This window comes from Cheilinus undulatus, linkage group 9, assembly GCF_018320785.1.
Source record: "Cheilinus undulatus linkage group 9, ASM1832078v1, whole genome shotgun sequence".
Classification (NCBI taxonomy): Eukaryota; Metazoa; Chordata; class Actinopteri; order Labriformes; family Labridae; genus Cheilinus; species Cheilinus undulatus.
The window spans coordinates 16,699,461-16,716,273 of record NC_054873.1 but is presented as its reverse complement, the minus strand read 5'-3'; the positions used below and the strand labels follow the sequence as shown (position 1 = coordinate 16,716,273).

The 16,813-nt window shown below is 40.1% G+C and overlaps 1 protein-coding gene across 1 annotated transcript in view; it reads left to right on the top strand.

The window, feature by feature from the left end:
• LOC121514450 (A disintegrin and metalloproteinase with thrombospondin motifs 20) overlaps positions 1-16,554 on the top strand; it is a 138,564-nt gene extending 122,010 nt beyond the window's left edge. The window contains exons 31-40 of the mRNA XM_041794557.1: positions 5,016-5,189; positions 6,042-6,212; positions 7,863-8,069; positions 8,270-8,399; positions 11,256-11,350; positions 11,430-11,524; positions 11,660-11,793; positions 14,103-14,194; positions 14,349-14,453; positions 14,717-16,554. Coding sequence (XP_041650491.1) covers positions 5,016-5,189; positions 6,042-6,212; positions 7,863-8,069; positions 8,270-8,399; positions 11,256-11,350; positions 11,430-11,524; positions 11,660-11,793; positions 14,103-14,194; positions 14,349-14,453; positions 14,717-14,806 — 1,293 coding nt within the window. The 3' untranslated portion in view covers positions 14,807-16,554. The remainder of the gene's footprint in view (positions 1-5,015; positions 5,190-6,041; positions 6,213-7,862; positions 8,070-8,269; positions 8,400-11,255; positions 11,351-11,429; positions 11,525-11,659; positions 11,794-14,102; positions 14,195-14,348; positions 14,454-14,716) is intronic.
• Positions 16,555-16,813: the final 259 nt, after the last annotated feature.

Here is a 16,813-nt window from a genome sequence, read left to right as displayed (position 1 = left end):
CAGAAATTTTACCAGTATTAATACTGATTTATAACCTACCACTACCAGACAGCAAAAGTGTGTCAAGAAGAAGATCTGAGGGGTATTTCTGTGGAAGTATGACAGTAGATATCGCATGGGCAGGAGGCCCACTGACCCTGATCTTTCACCTCCAAAATCTAATAAGTTCATCCTTGAATATGGAGACATTTGTGTAAAAAATGTTGAAATTCCCTTGAAGATTAGAGAGGTATTGTATTCATAAGCAAGGGATGGACATGAGGCCAATGACCTTTGACCTACATATTTCTAATTGTTTTATTATTGAGTCAGAGAGGACAGCTGTGCAAATTTTGTGAAAATCCCTCAGTCTTCTAGAAGTACAAAGTTCACAAGCAAGGGATGAATATAGGGCCCAATGACCTTGGCCTTTGACCTACAACCTTTAAAATTGAGTCAGTATATTTATGTGTCAGAATGGACAGCTATGCTAATTTTGCAGAAAATTCCTTGAAGCATTCTAGGAATAATTTGCATAAGCAAGGGATAAACATATTGCTCAATTATCTTGGCCTCATGTTGAGTGTCTGATATCACTTTATTCTTAAATCATATTGGATATTTGTGCCATGTTGGAGAGAAATCCTCTTTTGAGATATTATACTTAGAAGCAAGGGATGGATATGAGGCCCAATGGCTTTAACCTTTGACCTATGACTTCATTATGATGAGTTCATCCTTAAGCCAGATACTCTCTCCACTAAGCCATTCCCAGGGCTGCTTTGGAGCTGTAGCCTGACTTAGCACCAGTTCCTTGGTGTTCAGTAACCAAAGAAAAGGCCTTGTATGTGGAACCAACACCTTGCTGGACCAGATGACAGAACCTGTTTACATTGGGGCTATATGCTTACATCTGTGGCTGTGCCTATATTGGGATGTCATCATCTTGTGTTTAGTTTTCATAAGAATAATGTCAGGTTATTTAACTTCTCCTCAAACATTTAAAACAGTCAAGACGAGCAACAAAAATTAGATGGATCAGTGTAGTTTGGACTTATGGGAAAGTTCAGAAAGCAAACAGCAACACTTGTAGAACAGCATTTGCCGTTTGTATTGTTGTTCCGGAGTTTGGTGCCAAGGTTGCTGGGAAAACAGAGAAATTGAACCAACTCCATCAGCTCTAGCTTTAGTCAAGCATCAGCTCTGGAGCTAGCTTGGTGGAAAAGGGATAAGAGTGGACATGTGTGTTGATTATTCCAAGCAAATGAGTAGTAGGGATTGTGCATTTATTGCTCAATCTTTAACACACATTGGAGTGGAAAATAAGAATCAGCTGTTCAGTTGAAATAATTAAAGATAGAGGGAACAATTGTTTCTGTAATTTGGGTGAACCGACCTCTTAAAAACTGGCAATTCTTACTCAATTCTATTTGTACAACAAATTTTTCATCTAAGATTCTAAAACATTCCCACCACCTCTGATAAAACCACACACATCTCAAAGAGGTTTCTTTGGTTGCGGCAGTCTTAAGAGTCTGCGATCAGGCACAGCAGTTCTTATTTTAAGCCTTGAAATAAAAAAATCAGCTCCTTGATTCAAAGGTCAGATTTCCTTGGTTAACTTTTGTTCTCTTTCCTTTCCTGAAACTTTTCCTTTCACATTCACCCAAACACTCTGCACTGAACACACAAACTTGCAGTGAGAAACCAACAACACAAATACATCTGGAAGGTGTTTGGAAAACTTGATTCTCGCTGTATAATGTGCAGATTTTCTGAGTGTATAACAGCTGAGGCTTGGTAGTGTTCTCTGAGGTTTGTTGAAGAGAGAAATCAGGCAGATCAGCTCGAGCCTTACAGAGTGCTTCCTCGCCGTGCAGGTATGCTTCCCCAGGAACTTCAAAGAGATGTTTGAGATAGACTTCTGTGTGACCTCAGATACACGTCTGACAAAAGAAGCAACAAAATGCCTTTAGATTTATTGTAGGTATTGTCAAGGAGCAACAAGGACACACATGCATGCAGATCAAACACATATTGATTAGAAATGTTTATTTAAGTGGGTCCATTAAACCTTTTAAATTGGATATAACTCATTCATGCTCCTGCAAATCAAACTTAGTGTAAGCTTGTGGTTAAGTTCATGGAAGCAAATTTCAAAGAGATTTGGCCTTCAAAGTCGCTGCCGCATGGCTTTTCAGTTGCTTTACCACGGCATAACACAAATATAAATGTTTCAAAGTTTTACCACAAGACATATCTTTAATGCTCTGACTGTAGCAGGGCAGCATATGTTAAGTCTTCATCCATTCATCCCAATCACCCAGCACATACAGACTGCCATAAAGTTTTCTGTCTTGGTTGGCCTCCATCCTGTAGCCAAATGCAGATGCAGACTCATATCCCACATCTCTGAGACCTTCATTCAAAGCTTTTAAACTTAAATTCAAAACACAAAGAGCAACATTTAAAAGTATTAGGAGATCAAGATGTCCTGTCAGCAGCTTCGCTAATATTTCTTTTATAATGGTGGAGGCTGAGCAGAATGTTTTTCAGTCACAATGGATTTTTCTTGTTTCAGGAACGCGGTCAGCTTCTGGAATAGATTTGTAGAATATTACTACAGCTTTATGTGAAACTCACTCTTTGCAAAGCACCTTGATAAGGATGTGTTCGATAACACTAAAGCAAAAGAATCTTGGGAAATTAAGGCAGCGTCGATGTTGAATTTATCCGTAGATTCATAATTTATAGTGATACTTCAGTGCCTCTGAGCCCAGCATGTGTTTTATTCATTTAGTTTTTATGCTTCCATCCAAGTTGAAAGTGGACAGAGGGAAATCAGAGAGAGAGGGGAATAACATGCAGGAAAGGAGCTGTGGGTCAAACTTGATTAACCTGTCCACGCTTTCATCACACTACAACAGCATATTGATAAACCGATGTAAGCGACTGTCTGTTAACCATCCAACATAGAAAACTTTTAGTCCATAAATCAAATCAAAATCCAAAAAATTTGGATTCTATGTTTACTGTAATGCAGTTTACTAACATCTTTTGATAGCAGCCTCAATGTTTGAAAATGCAGCATGCAGTTTCTTTCATGCCCACTAGAGGGCCCCCTATTAAAATGTCTTTTTTTTTTTTTTTTTTTTTTGCATAATCATTATTTTAAGTTTCAGAAGCAACAGAACACTGCCTGAAGTTTTCACTCTTGTAATCGTTTATTTTGTTTGGTGTCATGATTTAACTGGGGTTGGATTAAGTGACACTTTGTTTCGGATTCTGAAATATCACTTGCTTCCCGATCATTAATTTGCATCTATGTAGACATTAATGGTACTTGGAAAGAGTTTGCTTGGCAACAAAGTACATTTACAGATGAATATTAGAAAAGAAAATTTAGGAGTCTTTGCAGATGCCTGATTAAAACAACATAAATGGCAGTGGCTCATCAATTTTACTTTGTGACACCACAAACACTTTCTAAGTGGCATTGATTCCTCTGAAAGCATTTGCATTGAAATTCCCTGTTAACAAAACAAAAATATTGTAAATTAAAGGTAAATATTTAAGTCTCATGTTATTGTTGTACAAGGGTTTTTGTGGGCCTCAGAAGATTGTCAGGTCTCAAATTGGGCTGCAGCATACTGAAGTTTGCCAGTCCCAGACAACAGCAAGTGTGATCATACATTTCCTAGTCTGTATGATGGTGTGCTGGGAATAGGCTTTGTGCTAAAATCTCAAATCACAAATTTGATTAACTCTTTCTAGCACTTTCTTGCTAACGTTTCTGTTAGTGAAAATCACCATCTGAAGCCTCAATTCCACCAGATGAATGTTTGGTCTGTCTCTGCTCCTTTATTGCAGTGTCAAAACTTTATACCACGGTGTAGCTGAGCCTGAAGTTAACAGGTCAGAGGGACAAGAGGAAAAGGGTAAAGTTTATGTAGCTACTTGGTAGAAGCTCAAAAATCCAAATGAAAGGATGAAAAATAGACAAATCCGAGCAAGTTCACCCTTCTCCAACTCCTGTCGTTCAGAACAACAGCTTTACGTGTGTTCATGTTTTTATAGCACTTCACTAATATCTTCTAGCACGATCGTTCATAGTTCTGTAATAACCGCGTGAACTCCTTGATCTTGCAGGTCAAGCAATCCGGCGGTGCTGCTCTGCACTGAAATGCAGCCGGTGCATGTTGACAGAGGGCAGGTGCAGGCAAACTGCAGCGAATGGACATAGGTGGAAGTCCCGGGTTACAATCAAACCATTCACCGGGTCAAAAGATGTTTAAAAGCATCCAATCATTTCTTAGCTAACTGTAATATAAGCTCATTTTTTAATGAGCATAATCCTTATGAGTAGGATGGGAATTTTGTCTCACTCATCTGTTTTGAGAGGGTTTGAGCTGGGTTTGTTGTAGCAGTCTGCCAGGGGGCTTAAGGCCTCAGCTGTAGCATTTCCAATATGGCAACTGCCGTCATTGGATGCTTGTTCAGGAACAAGCTGGTGAAGACAGTGAGTTTTGTTTTATTTTATTTTATTTTATTTTATTTTATTTTATTTTATTTTATAGAGAATCTAAAGTTTTTATGGATGTTTCCACATTAGGGACCTGGGCCCAGATCTGAGTACACTTGACCCCAAAGTCTTGTTCACTCTGGTCGGGGTGAACCCAGGTTGAACAGGAGCAACCCAGCAGATGTGAAAGTAGGAAGAGGGTCTTGGTTGTTGTCTTAAGAATAATTAAAACTTCCATAGTTCCCTGCAGGACAGACTCCATTGTGGTTATGGTTGACTCTTCTTTCTTCTTCTTGGTGGATTTGCAAACCAGCTATGCTAATATTGCCACTTACTGTTTTGGAGCGTGCACCTTTGCACATTAGCCTTGCATCTCAACTTTTCAGTCTTCTGAGGGCTCATTCTCTTGCTATATTCTTGGTTGTTTACATCAGTACAGGAACAGACCATAAACTGATAACTATTCACTGTTTCTCTTTTATGTATTAGATATGTTTTTGTTCTGTTTTTTCAGTGCTCTGTCACCTGTGGCGTCGGAGTTCAGAACCGGGATGTTTACTGCAGACTGAAAGGCACCGGACGGGTCAGACAGGATCTCTGTGATACTCAGAACCGCCCCACTATCGTCCGACCATGCCAGACTGCAGAGTGCACACATTACACTTGGGTTGCTGGCGAGTGGGAAGAAGTAAGAACAGATTTATTCTTCCGCTCTTGTCTTTAAACCAGAGCTGTCTTTTACTGTGTGATAGATGAACAGATGTTGAACCATCTTATTAAGGTTTTTATTGGCTGAGATCTCCACTCTCTCTCTCTCTCTCTTTTTCTGCACCATTAAAAAGACATCCTGCAGGTTTCCTTGGGTTTTTTGAATCAGTCTTGAGGGCTTTGTTGATAACCATCACTCTGTAAATCATATCAAAGCACTGATGGCCATCATCCCCTTTTGTCCTGTTGAATATCTCTGCTCTGTGTCACGCTAGCAGACAGTTTTTTCTCTGCTCATCTTTCTTTAATGTCCCATGCTTTGTCCTCCAGAGTGAGGCATAAAAGAGGGGCACCATGAAGGGACACAGCACTGGATCCTCCTGCTGCAGGAATGTTTGCACTGTTTCAGATTCCTGTCTGTTTCTTTGAGAACTTACAGCCTTGTTCCTCTCACAGTTTGTCCTTCAAATTCTCATGAAACACAAATGGATTGTCGTAAAATCCACACACAGCTGCTCTTTTTTAACATAAATTAATTTTGAGATTCTGCCTCATGTCATTACGTTTAAAAGCTCCTATAAACTATTCCTGAGCCTGAAGGGAACCTGCTTAGCTTTTATCTTTAATGTCAACCACAGCACATGTTTGGGATTGCCCTCCTTTAGAGCTAATGTTGACATTGTCACAAAACAGTCAATTTTTGGAAACCTTAAAAAAAGGAGGGACCAGCAGTCTGAGGAGTCATTGATGTTGTTGCTCAAAGTACAACACTGCCCCCCCTCTGCCAACTCGTCTTCACTCTCACTCTTTTCTTCCTGTACTTTTCTCATAGTGTAATGCAACCTGTGGAGAGGGCATTAGAAGCAGGAAGGTGGGGTGCACAGGCCCAGGAGTGACACCCGTCCAGGATGATTACTGTGAGCCTTCGTCACAGCCTCCGTCAGAGCAGCCCTGCAAAGCAGCTCCCTGCCACTACATGTGGATTACAGGGGAATGGTCCCAGGTGAGAATAAAGGCCAACATAAATAATTAGATAAACAAAAAAAAAGAAAAATGCTGCTCTGAAATTTTATACTTAAATGTGTTCAGATTTCTCATCTTGTCCAGTTAAAGTTAAAAACTCAAAACTTTTAGAATCATTTGGATGACAAAAAGTTGCAAATTCCTAGATTTAGTGGCTGGAAGATCTTTTCCAAATTGTCAAAGGACCTCATTTCAGCGTTGTTTTTCTGTATTGCACCTAAGAGGTTTATAAATTTCTCAAACTTTTGAGGCTATGAAAGCATCGTAAAATTCCACCAGATTGCATGACACAATACACAATACACAACAGAGAAGTGAAAATTAGTTTTTCTTAGCTGAGAGTTACATTTATTCAAGCTCATTAGTGAGTTTGTCAGCCTTTCGGTGCATGAAGTCAAATGGAAAGTGAGAGTTGACTCCTCTGAACTGTATGACCTTTGTGGCACATCCTGATACAACACCAATATTTATAACACCATAGCAAAGGCAATATATAAAATAAATAATCAGTTAATTTGAATACTCAGATTAGCATAGATTACTGCTTGAAATTTCAGAAAGTGAGACACAATCCAAACCAGGGAATAATACTGCAATTTCAGTCAGCTACGTTTGTAATTGTTCAAGCATTTATTTTGGCTGCATAACATGTTTGGTGTCAGGCTTCGACTTCGTCACTCCTCCCAAATTTATTTTGCTTGCAGAATTGAGGAGTGATGAGATAACATCTTTATCCCTCCAGATGCTGGGGTTGAGGTAGGTTGAAAGGGAGAGTGCAGTGTATGCAGCGAAGACTGTTCATTTGAGACAACATATATCTCAGAACCAAAATACACGTTAAAACTTGGATTAAAAAAATTGGATTAAGCTTCCATTTAGGGTTAGGGTTAAGGCAACGATAGGACACCAAAAGTTAAAAGTTGAACCCTGACCTGCAAAACCTGATTACAACATGTTTAATAAAGCCAAGTAAACGGTCTGCTTACAGGAAAAAAGTCTGTCCTCCATGAAAACATTCTAACACAGCAAGTGTAGCTTACATACCGTATTTCCTCTAATATATACGGGGAGTCAAACTGTTGCCAGGCCTCTTAACATTAATATTTTATTTCAGACTATTATTATTGAAGTTAAATCATGATATTTCCTTTGTACTAAGATATAAACAATTATTCCTCTCTATTAGAATATAGAATATATGATGTTTCTCAGAGATAATCAGAAATAAAGGCCTGGTGCCTGCATCAATTTTGTAAATAAAGGCCCAAGTCTTTATTTGAGGATTTACAGTAGCACTGTTAACTACATAAGCTATGAAGATAACAAAGCTATGTAACTAATGAGGCTAAAGCTAAGCTAAGCTCACAAAGCAGCTACATAAGCTATGTATCTGCATAATCTACATAGCTAAGTTGGCTTTAGCTATGTTTGCTAAAGCTCATGTTGCTCAAGCTAACAGCTATAGATAATGGAGGAGCTAATATAGATAAGGATAAGCTCACAGAGCAGCTGTGTACATAGATACGTTATCTATGTAGCTATTAGCTTTAGCAACATTTGCTAAAGCCCAAGTTGCAAAAGCAACTTAGATGAAGAAATGCTGAAATATTTGTGTCTGTGTGTTTCTCAGTGCTCTGCCAGCTGCGGTATCGGCTATCAGCAGCGCATCGTCTCCTGCTCAGTGATGCCCTTCTCTCAGGCTCCGCACCTGTATGCTGCAGCCCAGTCCTCCTCTGCGAGCACCCACTGCCCCCAGCCCAACCCTCCTGGCACCCAGCCCTGCCTCCTCAGAGACTGCCCGCACACAACCTACTGGAAAGTTGGCCCGTGGAGCAAGGTGAGGCAGAAAACCACTTGTTAAGCAGCGTGAAATCCTCTCCAGTTAATCGTTGTTTTCACAAAAATGGCTTGTACATTTGTGGTTCTACAGCTAAATCTCATTTGTGAATTTGGATCTGGTTGCAGTGTATTTGTTGGGTGTTTTGTTTTGTGGCTTTGTGGTCAAGTTCCTTTGTGTTGTGTGTGTTTGTGTTGCAGTGTTCGCAGACCTGTGGGGCGGGAGTGATGGAGCGGAGAGTGGAGTGTGTGACCTCCAAGGGCCAACCGTCCAAACACTGCCGTCCCTCAGACAGACCTGAGTCACAGGCTGCATGTCAGGAAAGAGAATGTGAGTTTAATGCTTCCTCTTCCTTCTCTCCTTTTCCCATATTCTCTCAACTCTCTCCTATTATTTCTACTCATCTTTCCTCTCCTCTCATCCTTCCTGTCCTCCTCACCTTTTGTATCTTTTTCCTCTCCCACTTTCCCTTTTTATCATGTTCTCTTACTGCCATCTTTTCCTTGCCTTTAATCCTCTATCTCCTCTTCTCTTATCCTTGCTTTATCCTCCTCTCTCCTATGCTACACTGTAAACCCTGATAGCTACACAGACTCACACAAATGAAGTTAACCTTACTTAATAGTCAAGTAAATGTACCTATTACAAGGTTTTATCAAGTAGTGTTTTATTGCAGGGTGAAGAAAACCATTTAACTGTTGTTTCAAGTAATCTAAACAAGTAACATCTAAGGGCTGAGCTGCCAATTTGCTGATTCACACCACTGTCCAGTAGGTGGCAGTAACCAGGTTAAAACAACACTCTGAGCAGAAAAAGACAAAGAAATGTAAAATTCTTAGCCATTTGAACATGTGCTTAAGCCAAGCATGCCTGCAAAAACAAGGACAACACAACATTTTGGTGATTTGAACTTTGTGCAGTTCTGTTGATGTTCTTGAAATTATAAATAATAATTAGGCCTAGGTATTATAAGGCCTAATATTGCATATTTTCTGTGATTATAAGAAGTCCACAGCTTTGTTATATTTTCCATAAAGAATTGCGTTTATCTTTGCACACGTGAGCAAATCATGACAAACTTCTGTTTTCCTTCCATGGATGCATGAGTTCACCTCTCTACTATTTTATCAAGAACAGCCAAACACATACACTTGTGGTTGAGAAACCACGGAACTGTCCTGCACTATAAGACCAAACAGTTGAACAATAACGAGTTGTGTTAACTTAAAAATCTTAAATAGCTATTGCAACTCTATTTTCCTGAGTTATATTTTGTCATTGTACTCAAATAATTTAACAATCATGCCTTAATCTGCAGCATTTTTCCCAGAATGCCTTTGGTTTTAAGACACTTTGCACCATGAGTGAAGTTTCTGACTGAGTTAGACGAATTCTGCCTTTGGAGGGGAACCTAAACAGTCTAAACCAGATGAACTGAACTCTGGGAAAGTGCCCTTTCTAGGTCAAATGCGCCTTTAAGCCTTTCACTGTAAGATTGAACAGTTTTGTGGTCGTTCAAAAAAGGGTTATGTCAACTTAAAAACCCAAAACAGCTATTTGAGTTCTATTTATTTAGTTGATTGAACAGATTTGTGGTTTTGATTAGACAGTGCTCAATCATTCTATATATTTTTTTGTAGTTGTAATCAAACTGCTTCACAACTATCCCTTGAGTTTTCCCAGAATGCCTTAGGGCATTAGACACTGTTGCACCTTGAGTGAAGTTACGGACTCAGTTAGAGAAGTTACACGTATGGGGAGCAACCACATACATAATGAATGATAAACCGAGCACGATGGAAGAGGACTTTCTAGTTCAGCTAGTCTAACTTGTAAACACGCAAGTTGGGCAACATTGAGGGCATAAATGTTCAAGATTAAAGAGTGTGATATAAATAAGGGAAATTAATTGTGTATTGCTTGTACTCTTTACTTAGTCATTTGTAAAATCTTAATTTATCAAGTGTTAATTACAAAGTTACTTAAACTCAAGTGCAAGTGCACAACACTAAAAAAGCTTTTGTAAATGCAATACACAATATCTAGTTTACTGAGATCAAAAAGTTATTTTACTGTTTTTTTTAAAGCAATCGGTTTGCATGATTTGTTTTTAAGCAAGGTTTAATTGGGTTTTACAGTGTATCTTCTTCTCCTTTCTCATCATCTGTTCTCTCCTCTTCATCCTTACTTCTTCTTTGCTTCGCTTCTCTTCCCTTCTATTCTCTCCTTTCCTCAGCCTGCCCTCTACTCTTCTCTCATCATTTTTCTTTTTCTTATCTCCTTTCCTTTTCTCTCCCCCTTTCCTTTCTCTCCCCTTTCCCATCTTCTCGCTCTTCTTTTGTCCCGCTTTTCTTCTCCACTGTTTCTGTCCTTTTCCTAGTTTTTTCTTTTCTTGTTGTCTTCCATCACTCTTCCCCCAAGTACCCAAAGGTTTTTCAGCTGTTAAATGCATATTATTAAAACTCACCATCTTTCCTAACTTTTCTTATCTGTGTGTTTCTTACCACCCACCAGGAATGTGTGTAACAGTGGTATTAAATTGACTGTGCTGTGTATGGCAACCAAAACCGTATCTGATTGTGTTTATAGAAGCTGAACTTTTTGCTTTGTTTTAACACATTAGGCAGAACAGGAACCTCTGCTTAAAGCCTCTTGGAGTGATTACTTAGTGGAAAAATAAATAGAAAGTCAGCAGTTTTCTACTAAAAGCGATACGGGCAGTCTATCAAAATGCCCAGGGGGGCGCCGCTGGCTTTATTGTGAACTCGGGAGTGCTGTTTAACCCGGCTGCGGGCCAAAGTTTGTTGATCCGCTCCCCCACATTTCAAGTGTTTTAGTGCTGGCGCATTGGGCTGCTCATTCTCGACTTGGCTTCTGCCAAGTCAGGCCTTGGCAAAATTAAAATGATATGCTCGGGTGACAACTGAGTATTAATGCTAATCAGCTAATCAGCCAATCAGTATAATATGAGCTCTGCAGCAGAACAGGGGAGGCAACACAAATAATGAGACAGTTTAAAGATGAGAACCAGGAGGAGTGAAATCTTTCAGCATTCCTTGCAAACAGATTTATGACTGGCACAAGTTCATGAAACATACTTTGAGAGGTGGTGGCACTATTTAATGTCTGGACTTCCTGTTGCACTAAAATCCAGACGTTCCTCCCTGCTTGTTTCTCTTCTCCCAGGCCAGTTGTTCGCCTCCTGTCGAGAGGTCCAGCTGAGACAGGGTGTGAAGATAGATGGAGAATACTATCTCAAAGTCAAGTCACGGATCCTACAGGTGTGTGTCAGAAATAATGTTGCACACGTCAGCCTCCAGTTTCTCCACATGCTCTCATGTGTTTTGTCTTTGGCCTCAGATTTACTGTGCTGAGATGCAGACTGATTTCCCAAAGGAGTATGTGACCCTGCGCAGTGGGCAGACCGACAACTACTCTGAGGTGTACGGGAACAGGTGAATAGAGTGCAACAATCACAGATGGGACTGGGTGTAGATGTTGGAATGGGATTATGTAACGTGTTCATCAATATTTCTGTGCTGTTCAGGAGGTTGTTTTTTTACCCTTTAACTTTTTTTTATCATATAAAGGTTGCTGAATCCCTTTGAATGTCCGTATAACGGCAGCAGAAGACAAGACTGTGAATGTAGAAACGACTACTCAGCAGCAGGATACACAGTCTTCCACAAAGTTCGCCTGGACCTGAGCTCCCTGCGGATAATGAGTGAGTAATTACAATGTAATTACCTTACACTGTCTACTGTAATGAGACCACACATTAGTGTTGTTTTAACCCTCACATGCCTCGTCCTGATGTGCTTAATATCGCCCAGGCTGTCCAAATGTAATGTGTGCAGCTTTTCCAGCACTCTGAAATCAAAATAGACCTTTCAGCACTGTGTGCTCACATCTCAGGGAGGCCAGGACTCGAAGCCGGGCCTCTCAGCTCAAACACGTGAGCTAGAGGAGAAAGGAAAGCAGACTTAAGACAGACAAAATGTGATGTCGCCTCATACATCTTTACTTTGGCAAGAGCACATGAGAAACCTGTAGAGAGTAGCACAACAATATCAGGCACTCACACGAGCATGAAAGTAATCACAAACTTGTGCAAGCAACTCTTCAGGCCATATTCCTGTGCTCATTAATGCAGTCAGCTCCACCTTCCCCGTTTTGTCCAAGTATGCCTTTGATTAGAGATCTGTGGATTAGTGTAGTATGTCTTTGTGTGAGGGGAAGTTGGATTAGACTCTACACACCATCATCATCTCATCCTCTTCCTCCGGTCGAGGTCCTGACAGAACATGTTCCCGCCCCTCTGCATGGTACTAATTTTGCTTTCAAGCAGCTTAAAGAGAGCTGAGGGGAGATAATGAGTTCAAGATGAGGGGAAGCATCTTGTGAACTTTATCATCATTTTATGAAGGAAACTTGAAGAGAGAGCAGGAAGAGGTTCTGGTCATGGCTGTCATGAGGGACTTTGTAGGGTTAACAGGGAAGTCTGGATTCAGATTGATCACTGCTATCAGGATTTACTAGACAAATTCATTAACATCAGTTTGCTCACAAATATCATGTAGTACACGACAATGATTTGTTTATTTAGGTCTAGATCAAGGTCGGTAAAAAACTAGATTTAATCATTTTTTGTAAAGTGTAATTGATTATATTCACACAACAGCCACTTTCCTCATTACACTTAAAACTCAAGTTTTGATAGCTCCTGTGGCAAACCTTAGGTTTGTGTTGATTTTTGTAACTTAAAAGACAACGACCAATGAGAAAACAGTACAATCAAGTGATTGTAGTATAAAGACACCTGTGTCTGGAAGGTCCAGTCACTGCTTAATTAGTATTCCTGGCTACCATTACACCATGAAGACAAAAGAACACCTCAAGCAACTCATAGAAAACGTTATTGAAAAGTATAAGTCAGGAGATGGATATAAAATAATCCTAAGGCACTCAACATCCTCCACTCAATTAAATCCATCATCAAGAAATAGAAGGAATATGGCACAGGTGTAAATCTGCCTAGATCAGGGCGCCCTGACAAACTGAGCGAGCGTGCAAGAAGGAGACTTGTGAAAGAGGCCACCAAGACACCTATCACTACTCTGATGGAGTTAGAAGCTTCAGCAGCTGAGATGGGAGAGACTCTGCAAACAAGAAGTGTTGCCTGGGTTCTTCACCATTCAAAAAATGAATGTGACTAAATATTGGAAAATCCTCGAGTACAAACTTATTCAGTCTGCACTGGATTATGGCTTAGGAAAAGACTTATTTTCCAGCAAGACAACAACCCTCAAGCAAAACAGGAAGGCTACACAGAAACAGTTTTGAGAAACTAATAAAGGTTCTGGAGTGGCTGAGTCAAAGCCCAGACTTCAATCCAATAGAGAAATTCTCTTTGGACTTGAAAAGGGCTGTTCATGCCTGATTCCTGCAACCTGACAAAGCTTGACATTACTTTATAGATGTTTGAGATGAAAATAAACTTGGGTTTAGGATCTGTATTTCTATATATTAAATGTAAAGATGCAGCAATCTGTCATTGTAATAACAATTTGGGTTGCCAAGCTGAGCATGAAAACAGCAGCTTTGTGAATACACAACACATTCAGCCAGACTTCACATAACAGCAACATATTAATGCAGGTTTTAGTTATTTGGAAACCATCCTTCAATTTCACATCTTGAGCTTAAGTTATAGCTAACTTCATAACTTTTTTATTTTAACTGTAAAAAATGATTGAAGGATTTTAATGGAGGATTAGAGTGCATTAGCAGATTTATTTGTATGACTCTGATGGAAGCCCAGATTCTCATGATCAGAAGAAGTTTATTAAAAATAGTCAGAGCATCTGGTGAAGTGTGAGTGAAGTCACATCAACCCTGCAATGAAAATTTATTGAATAAACTGTAGTTACTAATACTCTGTGGTTATTTACCTTAGAACAGCTGTGTTCACTTTATGTTTACTTCTGCTGTTGCTCATAATGACTCTACATCTGTATCTTTGCTGTTTACCAGTCACAGATCTTCAGTTTTCCCAGACTCTCCTCGGTCGGCCTGTGCCTTTTGCTACAGCGGGGGATTGTTACAGTGCAGCCAAGTGTCCACAGGTTTGTGAAATACTCTACACTGTTTCATTATTGAAATTATTCCTTATAGTATGTAAGAAAAACGAGTTTGTGGGATAAATGACTTAAAGCAACTTCTGCAGATATTGCTACAGATCTTAGGTGTGAAATAATTCAGTCTTTATGTTCCTCTCAGGGCCAGTTCAGCATTAATCTGATAGGAACGGGCCTCAAAGTGTCCGAGGCCACCAAGTGGACATCTCAGGGCAACTATGTTTCTGTCAAAGTTCACAGATCCGAGGTAAGAAGGAGCCTTTGTGTGAGTTATGCTGGTTGGCTTTATGGCTTGTTGTCAGTGTACTAGAATAGGATTGTGCTTCGTGTTTGGTCTTTGTGTACTGGAATGACAGTATTGTCCTGAAATGCCATCTTATTTTCCATGTTGTGTTTCTGTCTGATTCACTCATGAGGAATCCCCTCTGACATTTATGAATATAGCACTCTCGGTGTAAAAAGCTGCCCTTTGCCCACTCTTTCCTCCCTCACATTTGTCCCCGTCTGTAGGATGGAACAAGAATCTATGGCCGCTGTGGTGGTTTTTGTGGGAAGTGCATTCCCCAGGGTCACAACGGGCTCCTCCTTCAAGTCCACTGAGGGTCATGCATGCAGAGACCAAACCCTGAATTCTACGCTGAAGGCAGAAGCTCAGGAGCGTGCATTAACTTTGATTTGTTGGACCCTGATGTCATCTGTGAGTGCGGTGGAGGAGCTTTTAACAGTAGTCATCCTACAGTTGCATCCCCATTTCCCAAATGGCAGCTAAAACATACGAAACACTACGTACTGTGCAGTTCTGCAGGGCCTCTGTTCGGCCCGTCATCCAAATCGCTAACCTTGAAGTAGAGCCAGCAATATCTGCTTGCCAACAGCGTTGCATGATATCAAACACATCTGCGCTTTGGAACCTTAAATGCTTTTTTATCCAGACACTGTTATGCATTTTTTAAACGTTAAGTCAAGGAAAACAACACTCAGAAAACACTGGAAACAGAAAAACACAAACAAACTTAAAAAATATCCTCTTGCTTTAAGAAAAGCAACACTCCATCTTTGGAAAAACACATTTAATTTGAAGTGAAACAATTTCAAAAAGGGTTGAGGGGAAAAATACTGATCCTAAATGTTACCTTTACGGTACATAGTTATTTAAATTTACAGCTACATTATAGACATTCATGTACCTCTAACCATACTGATGTGAATTAAATAGCAAAAATAGAAATAAAGATTTATGTTATTAAGGTTGCAAACCCCTGGTGACAAAGAAGTGGCACTAGGTAAAACTTGGTGTACACTGTGCGATTTCAAGACAATTCCATACCCTATTTTTGAATCAACTGTTTTCAGCCTGAGTGTAGTGCAGCGTACAAAGGGACATGACAGCCAATCCCAGCCCTATCTGACCGATCGGATTCTAAAGTTTGATATTTCACTCATACTGCTCTGCACATTTGCACATTTAAAGCAGATTCCCAAACTTCAGAGCATTTTTTCTGTTGCAAACTGTCAGACAGCATCTGAATCTAACCATCATGAAAGATAGGAATGAGCAGAAAATATCTGCAAACCTGCAGCTGACAGTAGGAGCTCCATCCCTGGCTGATGCCAGTCTGGGTGGGTGGGGGTCACTTTTGTCCTCCCCTTCATGCCGGCACAACAGTCAAAGTGAAGGCGAAACTTCAAAGGGGCATGAATACCAGGGCCTAAAACATTGCTCTGAATCTGGCTATCACTTCACTGCAAGTTATATTCGCTGGTGATGGTGTGTGTACATGTTAGAGGGTTTTTTCTCCGTTCGTATTTGAGCTAGTAAAGAAGACAAGATATAGATGGGGCTTTTCAAAAGAAACTTTACTGACATTTGTCACAGTCCATCCTGACTTTACTCATACAGCGTGAGTACTCAGCAGTGTTGGGTAACGTTACTTTTGAAACTGACTACTTAGATTACCTACTGAGAAAAGTATTTTGTTACGTTACTGCATTACTTCTAAAACTAACGCATCAGAGTACTTTTGCGTTACTAAATAGTAAAACCCTTTAGCCACTCGTTCCACTGGTTGGTTGTAAAAACGACAGATAAGGACCACACATCTGTATTTGAATGTTCCGACTTTAATGCCAATGTACAGCCTCATTTACAGCCCAATCTGTATTTCTGCAGCCTGAAAACACCACTAACAGACAGGAAAACGTTTACAGCTCTTTAACATGCTCACAATCTGACAACAAGCTGAGCAGAAGCAGACAGAATCTCTCCAACTCTGTGTGTAATAACAGTGCGTCATTGGGACAGCTGAACAGCTGATTCAATGAAAGCAAACGGAGCTTTTAAACTTACGTTTCACCGTGATGCTGTTCTTGTCCCTTTTATCCAAAAATCTATCATAATGGGGATAATTCCACAGTGGCCTGCTGTCATCTCTGTCATTTCACTGGCTCAACAAGCTAACAGTGCGCGCATAATGGCACAGAATGTTTACCTTCCGCTGGTATAGCGCTACGTGCTAACGTGACTACAGGAAGAGAGAGAAGGACAAACAGAGCAGATCCTTCAGAGAACTTTTTTTTCTCTCTCTCTCTCTTTTTGAAGCCACGGAA